The sequence below is a fragment of the Phoxinus phoxinus genome, assembly GCF_949152265.1.
Source record: "Phoxinus phoxinus genome assembly, chromosome: 21".
NCBI classification, from domain to species: Eukaryota; Metazoa; Chordata; class Actinopteri; order Cypriniformes; family Leuciscidae; genus Phoxinus; species Phoxinus phoxinus.
In genome coordinates this window covers 580,824-602,273 of record NC_136896.1, presented here as the reverse complement: position 1 = coordinate 602,273, position 21,450 = coordinate 580,824, and the positions used below count along the sequence as shown (strand labels likewise).

General features: G+C 40.4%; 1 protein-coding gene and 1 long non-coding RNA gene across 10 annotated transcripts in view; one reads left to right on the top strand and one right to left on the bottom strand.

Annotated features, from left to right (window-relative positions):
• fmn2b (formin 2b) overlaps positions 1–15,471 on the bottom strand; it is a 51,465-nt gene extending 35,994 nt beyond the window's left edge. For 2 of the 8 annotated variants that reach the window (XM_079595035.1, XM_079595037.1), the window contains exons 1-7: positions 15,152–15,232; positions 11,132–12,075; positions 9,438–10,066; positions 5,091–5,257; positions 2,301–2,433; positions 505–522; positions 108–169 (exon numbers count right to left, since the gene is read on the bottom strand). In XM_079595035.1, the coding sequence (XP_079451161.1) occupies positions 108–169; positions 505–522; positions 2,301–2,433; positions 5,091–5,257; positions 9,438–10,066; positions 11,132–12,075; positions 15,152–15,229 (2,031 nt within the window). In that variant the 5' untranslated portion in view covers positions 15,230–15,232. Of the gene's footprint in view, positions 1–107; positions 170–504; positions 523–2,300; positions 2,434–5,090; positions 5,258–9,437; positions 10,067–11,131; positions 12,076–14,076; positions 14,318–15,125 lie in introns of those variants that run through there. The other 6 variants (XM_079595038.1, XM_079595039.1, XM_079595040.1 and 3 more) reach the window with 6 other exon arrangements.
• Positions 15,472–16,843: 1,372 nt separating this feature from the next.
• Positions 16,844–21,450, top strand: part of LOC306989872 — a 10,428-nt gene continuing 5,821 nt past the window's right edge. For both annotated transcript variants that reach the window (XR_013795760.1, XR_013795761.1), the window contains exons 1-2: positions 16,844–17,117; positions 21,203–21,334. This is a non-coding gene — a long non-coding RNA (uncharacterized lncRNA). The remainder of the gene's footprint in view (positions 17,118–21,202; positions 21,335–21,450) is intronic.

Here is a 21,450-nt window from a genome sequence, read left to right as displayed (position 1 = left end):
GGGTATGCAGCAACAAATTATGCAAATAATATTTAATATTGAAGTTCCTGCAGATGTGAAGTCATGAAGACATTTCTATACAGATGTTAATGTGAGAGAACACACACCTGAATTTGGCGGATTTCTTCTTCCTTTTGTTTCGTAATCTCTGAGACGACAGCCTGATGCTCTAAAACACACACACACACACACACATAAACTCAACTCTACAGTACTGTCAATATGAATATATAGTTATGAATGTACATGAGAAATCTCAGTAAACACACAACAGGCAATCATACTTCAATATGCAGTCAGTTATTAATCGTTATGGTGATGAGGACAGATGGAGGAGAGAACGATGGATCTGTCCTGTGATTGACGACTGTTGCTAGGCAACACTTGTAAACAAACAGCAGCACGTGAGGAAAATGAGTTAAAATGCTTTAATTTCTCTGGAGTAATGCTGTGATTGGCTCAGATGACGAGCTGAATGACACACAGAAGTGATTGGGTACTCACCCTCCGGCTCCTCGCCCGCTGCACACCACCAGAGTGAGAGAAATCATCGAGTTTAGACATTCAGAGCCTGAACAGTGGCCAGATCCGCGCAAATCGGGTTTCTGAATCTATTATTGTTGTAATAATTAAGATTTTATTTATGGTTTTACTGATCTTTTGCTCACCAAGACTGTCTTTATTTGATAAAAAATAGTGAAATTGCTCATTAAAATAAGCGTTTCACAGTAAATTGATCAAAAGTGACACTTATAATGTTACAAAAGATTATATTTAAAATAAATGCATTTAATTTCTCAGGATTCTTTGATGAACAGAAGAGTTCAAAAGAACAGCATCACAGTTTCCACAAAAATATGACTTTTTTAACATTAATAATAATCATTGTATATCACAGGGTCAAATGAGCACTTGAAATTCTTAAAAATAAAGTAAATATTATATGAATCAGTTTAATGTTTTATAGGAGGTTTGTGATTCCAACATATGAGTGATTCAAAACCCTGATGTGCGCGATTCAACCGTTTTCTGACAATAAACAACATGTATAACACAAAAAAGAAACTGCAGTTCCTCCACTGGCCACTAGAGAGCGCTGCAGAAGAGACTCGGTCCCATAGACCCGCATGTTAAACTGCAGTTCCTCCACTGGCCACTAGAGAGCGCTGCAGAAGAGACTCAGTCCCATAGACCCGCATGTTAAACTGCAGTTCCTCCACTGGCCACTAGAGAGCGCTGCAGAAGAGACTCAGTCCCATAGACCCGCATGTTAAACTGCAGTTCCTCCACTGGCCACTAGAGAGCGGCTGCAGAAGAGACTCGGTCCCATAGACCCGCATGTTAAACTGCAGTTCCTCCACTGGCCACTAGAGAGCGCTGCAGAAGAGACTCGGTCCCATAGACCCGCATGTTAAACTGCAGTTCCTCCACTGGCCACTAGAGAGCGCTGCAGAAGAGACTCAGTCCCATAGACCCGCATGTTAAACTGCAGTTCCTCCACTGGCCACTAGAGAGCGCTGCAGAAGAGACTCAGTCCCATAGACCCGCATGTTAAACTGCAGTTCCTCCACTGGCCACTAGAGAGCGGCTGCAGAAGAGACTCGGTCCCATAGACCCGCATGTTAAACTGCAGTTCCTCCACTGGCCACTAGAGAGCGCTGCAGAAGAGACTCGGTCCCATAGACCCGCATGTTAAACTGCAGTTCCTCCACTGGCCACTAGAGAGCGCTGCAGAAGAGACTCAGTCCCATAGACCCGCATGTTAAACTGCAGTTCCTCCACTGGCCACTAGAGAGCGCTGCAGAAGAGACTCGGTCCCATAGACCCGCATGTTAAACTGCAGTTCCTCCACTGGCCACTAGAGAGCGCTGCAGAAGAGACTCGGTCCCATAGACCCGCATGTTAAACTGCAGTTCCTCCACTGGCCACTAGAGAGCGCTGCAGAAGAGACTCAGTCCCATAGACCCGCATGTTAAACTGCAGTTCCTCCTCTGGCCACTAGAGAGCGGCTGCAGAAGAGACTTGGTCCCATAGACCCGCATGTTAAACTGCAGTTCCTCCACTGGCCACTAGAGAGCGCTGCAGAAGTGACAGGTGGATTGCCGCTGATGTCACTACTAGCCGTTTGTCTGCTAGCGTTAGCGTCACGTCACCTCAGCTAATCCGCTTCGCTTATCTGGGAATGACGCGGCTAAGACGGCGACGGCCGGCTCCGCCCACTTTGGGCTTCAGAAACACTACGCGTGACGTCACACACACACACGTTTTTACAGTCTATGGTTTATAGAGAGTGTTCCTACCGTCCTCTGTGTATTTGGGCTCGGGCCGCTCGTCTCCGGGTCGGGTCGGGGGCCACAGGCTCCTCAGGTGTCCAGGCAGACGCTCCAGTGATGGAGGCTGGCTCACTGCCGCCCATGTGTACAGCTGATCATGCTGGAGAGAGAGGAAACACACATGAGAATGAACAGCGCCCCCAACAGGCCAGGATGAGGACGCCTCAGGTGTGGAACCGGGAATGCTGGGAAATGCAGTTCTGAAAAAACCTTCTGAATCACAGGTTTACCATTCTTCATCAACGACACAAATGTAAAATGAATTATAAAGTCAACATTTGCAAATATAACAAATTTTACATGATTTTACAATTTGCCAAATAAGGCTTTATTTGAACAAAAATTAAATGGTGTTTACTAGCATCAAACTAACTAGCAATTAACCATTTAAGAAATTAGTCATTTTTGGTTAAAGTTTTACTGTAAAATTGCTGCAACTAAAATGAAAGTAATAAAAAGTAAATTATCAATTTAAAAAAAAAAGCACAAAATCAAATCACAACAATAAAACGTTTAATTGAAATCAATGTTAACTGAATTTTGATTAAATCACCGTTTATTTTATTTCAAATAAATGTTTTTTAATAGTTTTAATATTGTTATATAGTTAGAGTTTAACATTTGTATTGTTTTCTGTAAAAATTCCAGTCAGTTGCCAAGGCAACATTTCAAATATTTTCTTCATTTAAACGTAAGAACTAAAATGACTAAACTAAAACAACTAAAATTCAAGACATTTAAAGACATTAAAAAGACAAACACAACAAAATTACTCATACTAAAATTAAAAAGGAATATACAATTAAAAACTCAAACTATTAATAAACCGTATTAACGACACTGCAGTCCACATGACCCCTAGAGCAGACGCTGATCATGAACTCAGAGGTCAGAGGTCAGAGGTCAGACCTGCAGGAGTTCGGGCCTGCTGACGCTGTGGGAGAGCGAGCCGGACCGGGTCCAGCCGTGTTCCTCGGTCCTCTTCATGACCACTGATCACATGACCTGCGTCCTCTCATCCTGCCCGTCGCCGTGGCAACAAGCACACGTGCAGCGGACACACACGCATGCACTTCAGTCGCAGGAGCTTTCGGTCTCCTGCTAAACCTCAGATGCGTGACTCAGCGGAAACACACACACACACTCAGTCCCGCGTCACCAGAACACACACTTCCGCCCCGCTGACGGTGCTGCAGTGAGATCAGGTTACGATGACGATGAGAGCGAGCGAGCGAGAGGAGGGTTTGCTGCTGGAGAACAACAATATTCACCGAGTGACGTCTTGCACTGTAGATGAGCCAATCAGAGAGCTCCGATTTACATGAGCCGAGCCAGTACTGTAAATAAGTAACGAAAGTGCTGAACACACACACACACACTTCTACAGATACTGGTTCTCTACAGTTACTCAGGACTACAGCACGCGCTCGGACTGGTTTCAGCTTCTGGGGAATAAGAAGATGCAGAGCCATTTCTGGTAAGAGCCAATCACAATCAGCAGATCACATGATGCCAACCAGAGCCAATAGGAGAGGAGAAAATGTGGTCATTCATCAGTGTGTTAATATTCTAAACCTGCAATCCAAAGATTTAAACTTGAACTCTGCTCCGGTTTGATGAACTGCTGAAGTACTGAGAAACTGTGGATCCTCAGAACCGCCGACACACAGGACGAACCCACACGCCACTCTCGTACCGCGGCACGAATTAACAACACATACAGTGCCTCTACTACGCTCTGTGGGATATTCTCCTTCACAGCGTGTAATAAAGCGGTTCGTGGATGTAAAAGCTCTGCACACTTAAACTGATGAATGGAGTTATTGTTTCCTAAAATAAATAATCGATTCTGAACTGATTTGGGGTTTTTGCGCACAAAAAGTATTCTGGTCGCTTGATAAACGTAAGGTTGAGCCGCTGGAGTCACTCGGACTATTTTAAACATTGTCTTTTTTTTGAGGAAAACACTCCATGGTTTTTCTCCACAGAATGTCTTCAATGGCAGCCGTCTAATGTTCAAAGAAGGTCCAGATGTCCGTCTCAGTGCAGCTTCAACGTCTCGACACGATCCCAGCTGAGGAATAAGGTCTTATCCAGTCAAACGATCGGCCATTTTCAATTTTTTAAAATATATTTATATACTTTTTACCCACAATTGTTCGTCTTATGCTGGTCTGCGCCGCGCCACACATTACGTCATCCCGTTGGAAAGGTCACAGAATTTAAAAATAAATAATAAATAAATAAAACAAAGATGTCGGACGATTTTGAAGTTGGAGGAGAAAATGAGATGAGTTTATGAGTTTTTCTTCCTTCCCTACTTTTTTGAATCGGAGTACACAGACTAATAACTTGGATGACGTGACCTGTGACCTTTCCAACGTGATGACGTAATACGCGGCGCGTCGGCTCGCAGACCAGCACAAGACGAACTATTGTGGTTAAAAAGTATATACATTTTATTTATTTTTAGAAAATGACCAATTGGCTGGAGAAGATCGTGCTGGGATCGTGTCGAGACGTTGAAGCTGCACTGAGACGGACACTTGGACCTTCTGTTGAACATTAGACGGCTGCCATTGAAGACATTCTGTGGAGAAAACTCCTGGAATGTTTTCCTCAAAAACCTACATTTATTTTCCACTGAAGAAAGAAAGTCATGGACATCTTGGATGACATCGGGGTGAGTAAATTATCAGCAAATGTTTTTTTGAAAGTGAGCTACTCCTTTAACAGCGAGTGTGAGGCGGGACTCACGTCAAACGTGTGCGTGATGTGTGCGCTGCTGCCGCGCGGCTCCCGGAAGCAGTCGCTGAAGGGCAACAGGAGACCCGTGGCCAGGATCCGGGAGCAGATCTTCTCCACCTCCTCCTCCGGCTCGCTGCGGTCCTGCTGGCGGAAGAACCTCTCCAGCAGCGTCCGGCCTACACACACACACACACACACACACACACACGTCAGGCATTTTACGCTTCAAACACAATCACACTGATATTAGCATATTCTGTTCAGAATTTCACGGTACCATGCACACCGTTTAATCTGCGAGGGATGTTTGATTGCACTATGGAATAAAAGATACTTTTTGCATTAAAAAGCAGCAGCACGGGCCAATGAAATATTAATCAGGCTGACAATTGGCTCCAATTCAGACCTAGATACATGTCTTTAAGTCTCACTGTAGTCGATCATTTCATCCCTTTAAACTCCTCCTCGATCAACAAAATTACATATTTAAATGTTTTTTCCTTAAAAAATGTCTTAAAATATCTTGAATGTAACTCGACACCCTTGCCTCATTTAGTATGCGTGGTTCAATGAATATGCAAATGAGCCCCGCCTCCACTCACTCACTCACTCAGAGATCCACTGGTTGACGATCACACGTTGATCTGATTGGTCAAGGTAGTGTGTGACGTCAGAAACACCAGCGATTTCAAACCGTGTGTTTGAGACTGTCTTTGGTTCACTGCAGTTTTAAGCAGAAAATACTCAGCAATGCTGTCCACTTATGAACTTACACATGGTGTGTGTAAAAGCAGATTAATAACACCACATACACATAAACTACATTAAAAGCTGGAGTTTCACCACTGGAGGACTTGAAGAGTTCTAATGCTTTATCCAAACACAGGCTGCATTTCTAAACCTGAACATCTTCAGCTGTGAAACCGCCAGCACTGTTAGTTCATTAGTTGCCGAGGAACATGGAGTGTGTCGGCGCTGTGATTTCTGCAGTGCACACACAGATTGTTGTGAATGAGTCACTGCTGCAGTGCTTCAGCTCTCAGTCTCACACACACACACACACACACGGAGTCACATGATCACTGCGCGCTCCCGCATCAAACCACAACAAAACAATCAGATCTGGTCTCGGATTCTTCAGTCATATAGACACACTCTCTGTTATGGAAGCTTGTTTCCACACGGAATAAGAAAATTAATTAAAAAGGTAATTCTTGTCAATTTGTATTTATAAACTCAAAATTGCAAGAAAAAAAAACTATACATCTAATATATTTCAAAATTCTGAGAAAAAAAAAAAAGTCATAAGAAAAACTGATAATTGTAAGAAATAAAGTCCAAATTGTGTGATATAAACTTACATTTGTGGGAAATAAAGTCAAAAATCTATATTTAATATATTTCTCAATAGTTAAAAAGTTCTAAATAAAGGTAGAATTCAAAAGTGCAAGATATAAACATGGAACTGCAATAAAGGTAGAATTGCAACAAATAAAGTCAGAATTGTGAGATATAAACTCAATTGCAATAATATCAATGGCAATTGCATTAATTAATTATGCGCATTTTTCTTTTCGGATAAAAATAATAATTATCCGCCACAATGGAGCACAGAATCATGGCGATTCTATCCAGCAGTTATTTTATGCAATATACCAAAATCCACACAACAATAGGTGGATGGAAACATGGCTAAAGTCAGAATTGCTAGAAATAAAGTCAGAATTGATATAAATATATTCTTAATTGCAATAAATATATTCATAATTGCAATAAATATATTCATAATTGCAATAAATATATTCATAATTGCAATAAATATATTCATAATTGCAATAAATATATTCATAATTGGGCACAATTACTTTTTGCTTATGTATTCCACGGCAGAAACAAGCCTTCCGAGTCTGAGCTCGTCTTCAGAGAGACTCTGTAACGGTGTCTTGAGTTTACAGATCATTAACTTCATTAGCATGTCAATGAGAACAAAGAACACCGTCAGAGAGCCAAGACACAGCAAGGTGCATCATGGGAGATGTAGTTCTGCTATTGAAGACATCAATCGACACATTCTCCTGTCTCCGGGGATGAAGGATATCAGTATTTGGTGTTTTAGTTGATCAGCATTGCCATCATTATGCAGGTTTTGGAGTTCAGTGTGAGAAGAGACAAACATTAGCCTGGAGCAACACACACTCACACTCACACACACACACACACACACACACACACACACTCACACTCACACACACTCACACTCACACTCACACTCACACACACTCACACACACTCACACACACACTCACACACACACTCACACACACACTCACACACACACACACACACACACACGTGTTTAGAGAGATTTGGCATGGTGTGTTTAGCCCGATGGACCATGGGAAGAGAACAAGAGAAGCAGGAGCGAGTCTAACCCGTCTATGGCACAACAACGCTTCACTGTTTTCCTTCACAAATATATAAACGTTCTAAAATCAAGATATATTAAGTCTTGTTTTCTGAGAAATGCATCAAAATAAAGTGACTAAGCTTAAAAATAAAAATCTGCTAGTGGGGTCAGAGATACTTATTTAAAAGAAAAACACGTCATCTCTTACACAATTGTCACTTAACTGTGATAAATTTCTCAGAAACGAGACTTGATATCTTCAGTTATTCTGCTTCTCCAGTAAACACATCTTGATTTGAGAATGTTTAGATATTAGTGCTGGAAACACTGAGGAAGAACCTCATATTCTGTGTTGATTCTGTCAAAGTGGTTCTGGAGTCCGTCAGAACGTCTGCTAGTGTATGATAATGATAAATGTCAGATATTACAGTAGTTCCTCTGCTGTTAGCTTCACTCTGAAATATAAATGTACTTATTTGGTGAACCATTAAAGATGCTTTACAGTGGAAACGGTTCTTTAGATTAAAGAAAGAAAAAGTGTAGAAGACAATATTAGAGTCACATGACGACGGTCTCTAACGCCCATCCGCTGCCGGTTCCCATCGATCCGCATCTCATCGGTCAATAGAGTCTAACATGTGCTTTGAGCTTCAGCATCATCTCGCGATCTGATTGGCTGAGAGCGAGCGAGTGATGTCACTAATGGACTAGAGTCCTCAGGGTCTGATCAACACTGTGCCATCTGCTCGTGTGTGTGTGTGTGTGTGTGTGTGTGGAAGAATAGGAGAAAAGAAGGGATCCAGATCTGCTCAATCACTGAACAGAATCACTGAACTGCTGAACTGAACCGCTGAACTGAACCACTGAACTGAACCACTGAACTGAACCACTGAACTGAACCACTGAACTGAACCACTGAACTGAACTGAACCACTGAACTGAACCGCTGAACTGAACCACTGAACTGAATCTCTGAACTGAATCACTGAACTGAATCACTGAACTGAACCACTGAACTGAATCACTGAACTGCTGAACTGAACCGCTGAACTGAACCACTGAACTGAACCACTGAACTGAATCACTGAACTGAACTGAACCGAACCACTGAACTGAACCGCTGAACTGAACCGCTGAACTGAACCGCTGAACTGAACCGCTGAACTGAATCGCTGAACTGAACCGCTGAACTGAACCGCTGAACTGAACCGCTGAACTGAATCGCTGAACTGAATCGCTGAACTGAACCGCTGAACTGAACCGCTGAACTGGACCGCTGAACTGAACCGCTGAACTGAACCGCTGAACTGAACCGCTGAACTGAACCAAGCTCATTTAGTCGTGCACATCTTGATGAACACACACCACAGGAACAACACTAGCGCTCACAGTTAATGTTCGTGATCTGATTAAATCTCAGCACTGAGTGTTAAAGCTGAGAGCGTTTAAGAGTTGTTTATGATTAACACACGGATCTAGAATCAACCCGACGTCACGTGTGTGTGTGTGTGTGTGTATAATCAGGGATGTTTACATGCACTAATGTGTCAATCCGAACGAATTCAGTCTGATTTCAGATTCAGAAAGTTCTGTTTATATGAAGCCTAAACTCTGAAATCTGATCCACATATTTGTTTACATGTGCATTACATTTATTCCGAAGAAATTGGTCAAAATAAAGGGAGTTTAATGCTGTGAGCTTACATTAACAAAGGTTAATAAATAAATGCATCGCTCAATGCTAGTTCTTGTTTAACTATTTAAAGCCTGACAAATGATAATAGCCAGAAAAATCTGTGTTTTTTTTAATAGAAGAGTCATTATTCTCATTAGTTAATGCACTGTGCACTGACATAAAGGGTTAATGAATAGATGCATAGCTCACGCTCATTATTAGCGCATGCATTAGCTAACGTAGAGAAGCTAGCTCCCGGTATCCCGAGCCTCACCTGTGAAAACCTCCTGAAAGCCGCATGCCGAAGCCTGAGATGCCGACGGTCTCCGCGTCCTCAGCGTTCCCTCCGAGCCACCGTACTCCAGATAGTCAGCTGACCCGACGGCTTTCGGCGCGCGGATGTCCTCGGTCCAGTCCGCGGAGCGGCTGAAGGGTCCGGTGATGCTGTGCGAGCGCTGGCGTCTGACCCGCCTCCTGTCGGGCCGGGGGACCCGCGGGCTGTGCGTCGGGGACGGGGCCGGCGAGCACAGGGGAGAGCTCAGCTGACGCGTCGTGGTCTTGATGTACGACGTGCTGATTGGTGGATACGGCTTCACCGAGGACTTCAGTAGCCGCGTGGCTAACGGGCTCTCGGTGTGCGACGGGAACGTGACGCTAGTCTTACGCCGGCGCTCGTCAGCGCTCACACACTCCACCGACCCCGCCGAGAGCGTGTCCGTGCTCGGGGCCGAATCCTCCTCGGCTTCCACCGCGCTCTCGAAAGAGGCGCTGAGATCCGGGAAGCTGGTCGTCACGGCAACCGTGGGATCGGGAACGGGGGAGTCGGGATCTTTTGTGGCGCCGGCACAAAGGCCCGCATCCGAGTCTCCATTCACTCCATTCACAGCCGGGATCTGCGTCTCGCTAACGGAAGAACACACACACACACACACACAGTGATCAGCATGGGACACACACACATGCTTTAAGCAAAAACTCACCCCAGAAAACAAGACATATCTAATGGCATTTTAATCCTATAGTAAATGCATCTTGATTTAAGAATTTTTAGATATTTGGACTGGAAATGAGACAAAAATATTGAGTAAGAAAAACAATGTTTTGCAGTGTGTGAGACATATTTGATCGAGTCCTCATGAGGAAATCTCAGAGTAAAACTGGGAGTTGTGAAATATATGATATAGTGGTGTTCATCTGTACATCATCGTTTTACACTTTAATTCATGTTATTAACTATCATATGTGACCCTGGACCACAAAACCAGTCACTCTTGAACTTTAGATTTATACCTCATAACTAGAACATGATCTTAATATCCTCATGATTTTTGGCATAAAAGAAAAGTGATAATTTTGACCTAGGGCTGTAAACGATTAATCGAATCCAAAATAAAAGTTTGTGTTTACATAATATACGTGTGTGTATTGTGTATAATTATTTTGTATATATAAATACACACACATGCATGTATATATTTAAGAAAAATGTATTATTTATTTATATATAAAATAGTTCTATTTATATATACCGGTAATATAAATCATATAAAAATTAGGGCTGTCAAAAGATTAATCGCATCCAAAATAAAAGTTTGTGTTTACATAATATATATGTGTGTATGTACTGTGTATAATTATGTATAAATACACACACATTCATGTATATATTTAAGGAATAATTGCATTTATATACATTTATATAATTTATATTATATATAAATATTTTATATATAAATATAACCAATTTTTCTTAAAAATATACATGATTGTGTGTGTTTTTATATACAAAATAATTATACACAATACACACATATATATTATGTAAACAAACTTTTATTTTGGATTCGATTAATCGCGATTAATTGTTTACAGCCACAGATATACCCGTGGACTCGTTCTAATCTCGCTTATGGTGTGATTATCGTCAGTGTAAGGCCAGTGTATGAAATGCAGCATGAATGAACTTGCCTTGCCTTGCCTAGCCTAGCGTGCTCGTGTTTGGGAACGGCCTCCAGCACCGTGAACGGCTCGGGGGAATCAGGAGTCGGCGTGTTGTCCTTACAGTCCCGTTCCCACGGGATCTCGATGTCGCCGAGCGCCACTCCCCCCTGTTTGATCCGGATGGCTTGCTGGATGTCAGCCAGTAGATCCTCCTGTTCGGCGGCCGAGTGGAAGCTGTACATGTCCGTGTCGGACCCGGAGCTCCGGATCTTCTCCTCTTCCTCGGGCCCGTCGGGGAGAACGCACACACGAGGCCTGTCGGTCTCGGCGTCGGAGTGTCCGAGCTCGTCATCCCCGGAGAGGTCCGGTGTTTTATTGTTGCACCGGGACTGAGCGCCATCGAGCGCGTCGAGCGCGTCCTCCTTGGATGCGCTCAGGAATCCCTTGGCTTTCAGGTTCTTGCGCTTGCGGATGTGCGGGAACACTGAGGATCTGTCCGCTTTGCCTTTCTTCTTCCCTCCCTCCCCCGCTTTCCCGTGTGCTTTCTTCCCTTTCTTTCCACCCTCGTGAGCCCCGCTCTCATCCGCCGCTCCTGCTTCCCGCTTTAGCTTCCCGTCCTGGTTTCCCATGATCAGCGGCTCGCTCACGCCATGCCTGCGTCTCGCGTGCGGGCTCTCGGATGAGGATGACGAGGAGAGGCGTGAGGAAGACGAGGCTGTGACGAAGGAGAGATACAGAAGCTCGCTCTCGCTCTCATCCCGGTCGGATGCGGGAAGGGAGGGGCGCTGATCCCGAGGGACATGCGCGCGCGTGTGTGTGAGTGCGCGCGGATGCTCGCTGAGCGTGTGGGGGAAGATGAGCCGCTGTCGTCGGCCCAGACTCAAGGCCTCCAGCAGCTTGTGTCCGATCCCGGGAAACTCCAGCTTCTGCATCGTCTCACACACACACACACACACACACACACACACCAGCTGCAGGGACAGGCATCAGGGCGTTAATTAACAGCTTTGGAAATATAAACTAGCGTTTGGAAATCTGCTTTCCCCTCACTCAGGCTTAAAGCACTTATTCCTGCAGACATCTAAACTCATTATTAACTATAATAATTAAAAAGTATTGTTTTGATAGACAGCAGTTTCAAATGAGACTGAAAATAATGGATATTAAACTGATTTATTCACTGAAAAATAAAGTAGCCGTTAAGACAACGTTAATTAACCTCATTATTTTATATTATTTATATATTTTCTTATTTTATTTATATATTTTATATTATTTATATATTTATTTTAATTATGTATATATTTTTTTATTTATATATTTTATATATTTATTTTAATTATGTATATATTTTTTCCATATATATAATATATATATATATATATATATATATACACACACTGTTTATATTTGTTATAATCATAACATATACATATGTTATAATTAAAACAAATATAAATAGTGTGTGTGTGTGTGTATGTATATATTAGTGCTGGGCAAAGATTAATCGCATCCAAAATAAAGGTTTGTGTTTACATCATGTGTGTGTGTTCGGTGTATAATTATTTTGTATAAATACACACATATGCATGTATATATTTAAGAAATATTTGCATATACACTGTATATATATATTTATACATACATTATATTATATATAAATATACAGAGTTTTTATATATAAATAACACATTGTCTGTGTATTTATAGATATATACAAAAAAAATATTTTATTATCTTCCTCACCACATACATATAGATTTGCATTTTATTTATTACACTCTAGAAGAAAATATTCATTAATGTAATAAAAATATATTATTTATATATTTTTATTTTTATATATTTAAATATTTTATTTCAGAAAATGTTTAGAAAATAAACATTTAAGTGGGTTTTTTCACTTAAGCTTAAAAAATTCACACGGGTAAAATGTAACATGCTGTAAACTCACTTCTCAGTCACTCAGTGAAAAGATTAAAAGAGATGTTTTTATAGGATTGGAAGCAGTTTTAAACATTATTCATTAATTATACAGTAATTTTCCAGATAAGCTTAAAAAACAATACAATACAATATCATATATATATATATATATATATATATATATATATATATATATATATATATATATATAAAACATTCTCTGATAAGTCTATTGTTTGCTCATCAGACACATTTGTCTCATTTAAAGTTTTAGTTTTTTACTGTAAATCTAGACAGAAGTCATTTAACTGACACTGTTGACTTAATACTATTTTGTTGGATTTTAATCTCATATTATTTGATAAATTGTGCATCATCAACTCTGTTCTTCTCCTGTTTGTTGCGGTTGCTTTGAGAGGATCTGTAAAGCGCTGTAGAAATAAACATACTTTACTGTTGCGATACTGAATTATTCTGCTAAATTAGACGCGCTGTAGTTGTGAGAAACATTTAAACTCGGCTTAGCTCCGTCATTTAGTGAAAAGAGATGAAAAATTAATGTTTTTATGGGATTGGGATTCATTTCTTAATCAAACATTAAGAAATGAAACTGAGAATAATGTGTGAACTGAAAACTAAATTTACAGTGATATATAAACAAGTGTTAAAACTATGTTGTTGTTCTGGTTCAAAGATGCATTTTATCCCCCAACTTCAGCTTAACTCGTATATTAAAGACACTAAAACAAGTATGTCATCATAAGCATGTTCAGATGACAACATTGTGGAACTTCAGTTATTAATTTCCTACTGATAAATTAACATGCTTCAGTTCTACTGTAATCAGAAACCATAACATTCACTATGTAAAAATAATATTGGCTTATTTGACACATTTACAGTATTTTCAGCCGAGCCTACACGTGCAAGCGCGCAATGACGCCATCTGCTACAGTGCACGCGCGCGGTGACGTCACGACGCTTCGGTCAGTCAGCCGTTTGCAGTGATTATAACTCCTAATTTGGTTGGTAAATTAATTTCTTACCTTCGTGTTCTTGTTCCTCCCATGAGTCCCATCTTATTTCGGTTTTTTTTTCTGTCGTTAGCAAATTGTTAACTCAAAAAGATAGTTGATTTTAATGACTGACGTTTTCATTACCCTTCAAATTGAAAACGGTCCTGTATTCATAATTTAAAAGATCCGTTTGAATGTCCGCTGCGACATCTTGTCATCTGCGTCTTTCTTCTCCGTGTTCTCAAGTTTGAGTCGTTTCAATGTAAAAGTCTCCGCCGACTGACTCGCTCATAAAGACGGTCTTTGTCTCCATCTAACGGCGGAATAATGTAACTTCTGTTGCTGTTTACGGCCAGGCACTATTTTTTCCAGCGGAAGGAAGGCTTTTAGTGATTTTTACTTCATGAAAGTTGCATCGATACATATTTTTCGGCTTTAATATTTGTATTGTGTGGTAACTGTTTTATAAAAGCAATAAGGCACTGGAGGCTAGAGCTGTGTGGGGAATAAGTCACGGCTGACTCCGCTTTACTCCGCGCCGAACAACGCCCTTCAGCCGGGACTTCTTCACAATACAGCACAGCCTCCAGTGCCTTATTATTTACATAAAATACTTATGATATGAATACTGGATTCTAAACCTTAAAGAAATACCACCATCAAGAGATTGAAGCAGAAATGAGGGAGAAACACACAGAAACTCCTCATATGTGTCGCTCACAGACAGTATAAGGGGATTTCGTCGTCATTAATGATGAATAACACACATAAAATAATGCAGTTGCTGTATGTAAACCTACCAACATATGTTGACATAATTAGTGTTGTGACTTATTACGTGTCAGTCACATAACATCAGTTAATGCAAACGCCGTCATTTCGCAATAGTTTTTTTTTTTATCGGCATTTAGAAAATATCGCAAAATATTTGCGCAAATCTGTAATGGAAACGCGGCTAACGTTAATAAAAGAACACCGAGCACAACTCATGTGAAGATGAAATCAAACTGGACATTGATCTTCAGTTCAAAGATACTAAACGGCTTCAAGTCGGATTCAGAATTTTAACAGTGACAAACCCAGTTATGCTGTAATGTAGTCGAACCTGATGGCGGAGACCGGAGAGAAACGGCCTGTACTCTGACCTTCTGTTTAAAACACCGTGTGTGTGTGTTTGCCTCATGTCATACTCACTCATGAATTAGTGCAGCTTGTTTAAACACACCGTGTGTGTGTGAATGTTTCCCGCCGGCTGGTGTAATGCGCGTGATTCCTGCTGCGACAGCGACACCCAGCGGTCAGTTACAGTCATTACACGCAGAACAGGCTGAGGCTCAGCGAGGTGTGATCATCGTGTGTGTGTGTGTGTGTTTGCCTCATGTCATACTCACTCATGAATCAGTGCAGCTTGTTTAAACACACCGTGTGTGTGTGTGTGTGTGTGGGTGTTAATGTTTCCCGCCGGCTGGTGTAATGCGCGTGATTCCTGCTGCGACAGCGACACCCAGTGACCAGTTTCAGTCATTACACACAGAAGGTTTGATCATCGTGTGTGTGTGTGTGTGTGTGTGTGTGTGTGTGTGTGTGTGTGTGTGTGTGTGTGTGTGTCTGGGATCAAAATTTTACACACAAAAAAGTCACACTTGATCTGAGGAAAAATATGTTATTATAACATTAAACGAGTTTACATATTCCTTCCACAGATTATGTGCTGAACATGCTAACAGAATCAGCAACTTTCATCATCGATATTTTGTATTCATTGAAAATAAATGTCAAAGTAGCCTAAATTTAAAAATTACTTAAAATGCACTTTTCTATAATCATTTTGTCACAACACTCCAGTGACTGTGTGTGTGTGTGTGTGTGTGTGTGTGTGTGTGTGTGTGTGTGTGTGCGCGTGTGTGTGTGTGTGTGTGTGTGTGTGTGTGTGTGTGAATACTTCTGTGGAAAACAGTTCAAATAAAAAATATTTAGTACCTCAATATAAACACAATTTTATATGGTTTAACACAAGGTTTTATTGATCAAACATCTCAGTATAGACAAAACTCATCAAATTTTGTACAGAAGTTTATAAATGATCACTCCCGGTGCTACAGTAATCAATATAAAGATTACCAATCATCCTGGATAAAGAAACAGTGAACCAAAGTGAATTAAATGCTTTCCCGAGTCAGTTTGCACTCCGCCCACTAGAGGGCAGTGTCGCTCTACATGCGATGTATTGAGGTCTTGTATTAAAAATACTTAATCTCTCGACATTAATAACTACACATACTGTATATACAACATTATTAGTGATATTTGTCCGAAACATGCTGAAAAACAGGCCAGATGTTCCAATCACCGCGAGAAACCCACTTTTAGAAGAAATCCCCTCATAGTTTATTTTCAGAGACATTTACATATTCACGAGGGCATATGTTTCTAACCAACCATATAAAAAACACCATGTATTTATTTGTAATCGAACACGGCTCCATGTTGGCTAAACTACACAATCTGACCGATACTGGCACTAAACTCCCATTCATCTGACATCCATAACCAGAGATGTGCATAGACACAATAATGAAATGTCACATCTCACAATTAAAAAGAGGAAATTTCATAATGGGTTCATTTTACATTTCTAGTGTTTTGCGGCAGATAGAAGTTGTTTTTTGCACTAATTTTAAGAGTTTGTAAGAGGAAGAGGTTAAAAAAACTCAAAGTTGTTTAAAGATACATTTAAAAAGCCTTAAATATTTAAGTTTAGTCAACTTGAAATATGAAGTTGTTTTAAAGGGGCTTTATGTATAATTGAGAAACCCGTGTTATTAGCGACACCGGTGGCCGTTACTGGAACTGCAGCCGCACTTCCTGCTCGTGCTCGCGAACACGTGACGCACAAGAGACTGAACGCGATTCAATGACCTGACACACTTCACTGAGAAGTAAAACAAAGTTAGAAATACCTTTAGATAAACGTGCTTCCTCTCAATAACCATAAACACACGACAGAAACAGTAGAGAAGGCTTCTGATCAGAGGTGTGGATGATTCACCGGCATCATATCGACAGATGAGGTCATCATTAAGATTACACTGTCATTATGATAGTTTGATTATAAAGTAGGCCTAGGCTGTATTTTGAGACTTAATGTACATCTGACTATGTGAGATTATAGTAATGAATCCTTTTTCTTTGCAAGACAATGGACATTACAGTACAGAATGGCTCGATCCTGAACATTGTTGTTTACGGAAGAGAGGTTCTCGGGAGCGCACGCCCTGCGTTAGCGTAACGTCACATAGGCTAGTTTTGATTTTCACGGCAAAAACGACCCGAGTTCTCCACATTAAAATCAGTAAGTCCCGCCCCTCCGCTTCCGGCTCATGGGACCTTATTTCAGAAAAAAATGGTTGTATGGTAGTCTGAACTGTGCCCTGAATTACACATATGATGTTTGTCAATTTAAAAGATAATTATGAAAGTCAAGAAAGTCGCAGTTTGTCATAAAACAGAAGAGTAACGTTTAGTTTTATGTGAACATCGCTCAATGAACTACATCTCTCGTCTCGCACTATACGTCACCGTTGCTCGTGTGTGTGCGGTCTGGTACAACACACTCCGGCATCACGGCGTAACGTTACGATTATAACGGGAGACTATAGAGAACATGACAGACGTTAGCTTCAGTAGAGTTAGCTTCAGTAGAGTTAGCGTCAGTAAAGTTAGCTTCAGTAAAGTTAGCTTCAGTAAAGTTAGCTTCAGTAAAGTTAGCGTCAGTAAAGTTAGCTTCAGTAAAGTTAGCTTCAGTAAAGTTAGCTTCAGTAAAGTTAGCTTCAGTAGAGTTAGCTTCAGTAAAGTTAGCTTCAGTAAAGTTAGCTTCAGTAAAGTTAGCTTCAGTAAAGTTAGCGTCAGTAAAGTTAGCTTCAGTAGAGTTAGCTTCAGTAGAGTTAGCTTCAGTAAAGTTAGCTTCAGTAAAGTTAGCTTCAGTAAAGTTAGCTTCAGTAAAGTTAGCTTCAGTAAAGTTAGCTTCAGTAAAGTTAGCTTCAGTAAAGTTAGCTTCAGTAGAGTTAGCTTCAGTAGAGTTAGCTTCAGTAGAGTTAGCTTCAGTAAAGTTAGCTTCAGTAAAGTTAGCTTCAGTAAAGTTAGCTTCAGTAGAGTTAGCTTCAGTAGAGTTAGCTTCAGTAGAGTTAGCTTCAGTAAAGTTAGCTTCAGTAAAGTTAGCTTCAGTAGAGTTAGCTTCAGTAGAGTTAGCTTCAGTAAAGTTAGCTTCAGTAAAGTTAGCTTCAGTAGAGTTAGCTTCAGTAGAGTTAGCTTCAGTAGAGTTAGCTTCAGTAGAGTTAGCTTCAGTAGAGTTAGCTTCAGTAGAGTTAGCTTCAGTAAAGTTAGCTTCAGTAGAGTTAGCTTCAGTAAAGTTAGCCTCAGTAAAGTTAGCTTCAGTAAAGTTAGCTTCGGTAAAGTTAGCTTCAGTAAAGTTAGCCTCAGTAAAGTTAGCTTCGGTAAAGTTAGCTTCAGTAAAGTTAGCATCAGTAAAGTTAGCTTCAGTAAAGTTAGCTTCAGTAAAGTTAGCTTCAGTAGAGTTAGCTTCAGTAAAGTTAGCCTCAGTAAAGTTAGCTTCAGTAAAGTTAGCTTCGGTAAAGTTAGCCTCAGTAAAGTTAGCCTCAGTAAAGTTAGCTTCGGTAAAGTTAGCTTCAGTAAAGTTAGCATCAGTAAAGTTAGCTTCAGTAGAGTTAGCTTCAGTAAAGTTAGCATCAGTAAAGTTAGCTTCAGTAAAGTTAGCTTCAGTAGAGTTAGCTTCAGTAGAGTTAGCTTCAGTAAAGTTAGCATCAGTAAAGTTAGCTTTAGTAGAGTTAGCGTCAGTAAAGTTAGCTTCAGTAAAGTTAGCTTCAGTAAAGTTAGCTTCAGTAAAGTTAGCATCAGTAAAGTTAGCTTCAGTAGAGTTAGCTTCAGTAAAGTTAGCTTCAGTAAAGTTAGCGTCAGTAAAGTTAGCGTCAGTAAAGTTAGCTTCAGTAAAGTTAGCTTCAGTAAAGTTAGCTTCAGTAGAGTTAGCTTCAGTATAGTTAGCTACAGTAAAGTTAGCGTCAGTAAAGTTAGCTTCAGTAAAGTTAGCTTCAGTAAAGTTAGCTTCAGTAAAGTTAGCTTCAGTAAAGTTAGCGTCAGTAAAGTTAGCTTCAGTAAAGTTAGCTTCAGTAAAGTTAGCTTCAGTAGAGTTAGCTTCAGTAGAGTTAGCTTCAGTAAAGTTAGCGTCAGTAAAGTTAGCTTCAGTAAAGTTAGCTTCAGTAAAGTTAGCTTCAGTAAAGTTAAAGTTAGCTTCAGTAAAGTTAGCGTCAGTAAAGTTAGCTTCAGTAGAGTTAGCTTCAGTAGAGTTAGCGTCAGTAAAGTTAGCATCAGTAAAGTTAGCTTCAGTAAAGTTAGCTTCAGTAAAGTTAGCTTCAGTAAAGTTAGCTTCAGTAAAGTTAGCGTCAGTAAAGTTAGCTTCAGTAAAGTTAGCTTCAGTAAAGTTAGCTTCAGTAAAGTTAGCTTCAGTAGAGTTAGCTTCAGTAAAGTTAGCTTCAGTAAAGTTAGCGTCAGTAAAGTTAGCTTCAGTAGAGTTAGCTTCAGTAGAGTTAGCGTCAGTAAAGTTAGCATCAGTAAAGTTAGCTTCAGTAAAGTTAGCTTCAGTAGAGTTAGCTTCAGTAAAGTTAGCTTCAGTAAAGTTAGCGTCAGTAAAGTTAGCTTCAGTAAAGTTAGCTTCAGTAAAGTTAGCTTCAGTAAAGTTAGCTTCACTCATTGAGAGAAAAGGTATACGTCACATGTGCGCCTTTTGGGTTTGTAGTGTTTGTAATTACGTATTTTCACAGTCTTACACCTCAACAGTTTTACATCAAACTGCGACTTTCTTGACTTTAAAGGAGAACTCCGGTCAATTTTAACATTGAGCTCAATTTTTTGTAAATTTGGAGTGCTGTCAATACAGAGAACAACGACAAAAATCGGTGTTGCCTACACCGTGTTATCCTCTTTTTAAAATTTGCACCCTATTGACTTGAATGGGGCACGTTTTAAACCTGCTTTTAGCCTCTTATCATCCTGGATGTGTCATTACAAGTGCCCAGCCATGTTGAGTGATTCCTTCAGAGTGAACACGAGTGAATCTGACTGCAGTAGATGTGAAAGATATTATTCATGAGTTATTTCAGCCAGCGCAAATACCTGTATTTAGTTCCTGTTTTCGGTCGAAGTCCAAAGTAGTCGATTGTCGAGTTCACGCGCGTGATCTAAGTAACTAAACCTATGCGCGTCAACTCGACAATCGACTACTTTGGACTTCGACCGAAAACAGGAAGTAAATACAGGTCTGTGCGCTGGCTGATATAACATCATTTTTATTAATATCTTTCACATCTACTGCAGTCAGATCCACTCGTGTTCACTCTGAAGGAATCACTCAACATGGCTGGGCAAATTTTAAAAAGAGGATAACACGGTGTAGGCAACACCGATTTTTGTCGTTGTTCTCTGTATTGACAGCGCTCCAAATTTACTAAAAATTGAGCTCAATGTTAAAATTGACCGGAGTTCTCCTTTAAAATGTATCTTTTAAATGGACAAACATCATATGTGTAATTCAGGGTTGGATTCAAACAAGATCAACATATTTGTTGTCTCTCGCCATTGACTACCATACAATATTTTTCCGAAATAAGGTCCCATGGTCCACCGGAAGGGGCGGGGCTTAGGCTCTCTATATACTTTCATAGACAACGTAGGAAGTCGAAACAGGTCTCGTTCTTTAAGTTCCTCTACAAAAAAAAGCAATTAATAAATGCTTTTTTTTAAATACAGCCCCTTTGATATTATTAAGTTAAACCCAGGAAAGTTTGATAGCTAATTTCAACAATATTTATATTTTTCTACGATGAAGTGCACACTACAAGACAGAAGGACATTTAAACACTCACTGAACACAAGGTCATTCTCCTCCCGACTGAAGCGTTAGTTCTCAATCACACGCTATTCTTCTTAACAACCAGAAGGTTTTAACACTGATTTCCAACGCTCTCTTTCAGAGATAAGTTCTTACCATTTTTAATAATCTGAAGTAAAAAACTTTATGTGAAATGGAGAGATTAAAGGTTCTTCATGGAACCATTGATGCCAATAAAGAAGCTTTATTTAACAGGGAAATGAATCCGAGGAGCTGGTGCATGCGCCGGCGCGTGAGCATCCGTGGGCTGCAGTTTCTGGCTCATCTTCCCACAGCGCTGCTATTGGCTCAACGCTGCTCTCCGGGGGGAGCATACACAGAGGAATTGTAAGTTACAGCGTCTCAAAGTTTTACAACAGTATCTAGCCAAAGATGTACTTGGAATAAAAAAAGATTCCACATTTACCAGTAAATGTTCTTGCTTTAGAAGTGAGTTTTCTGTT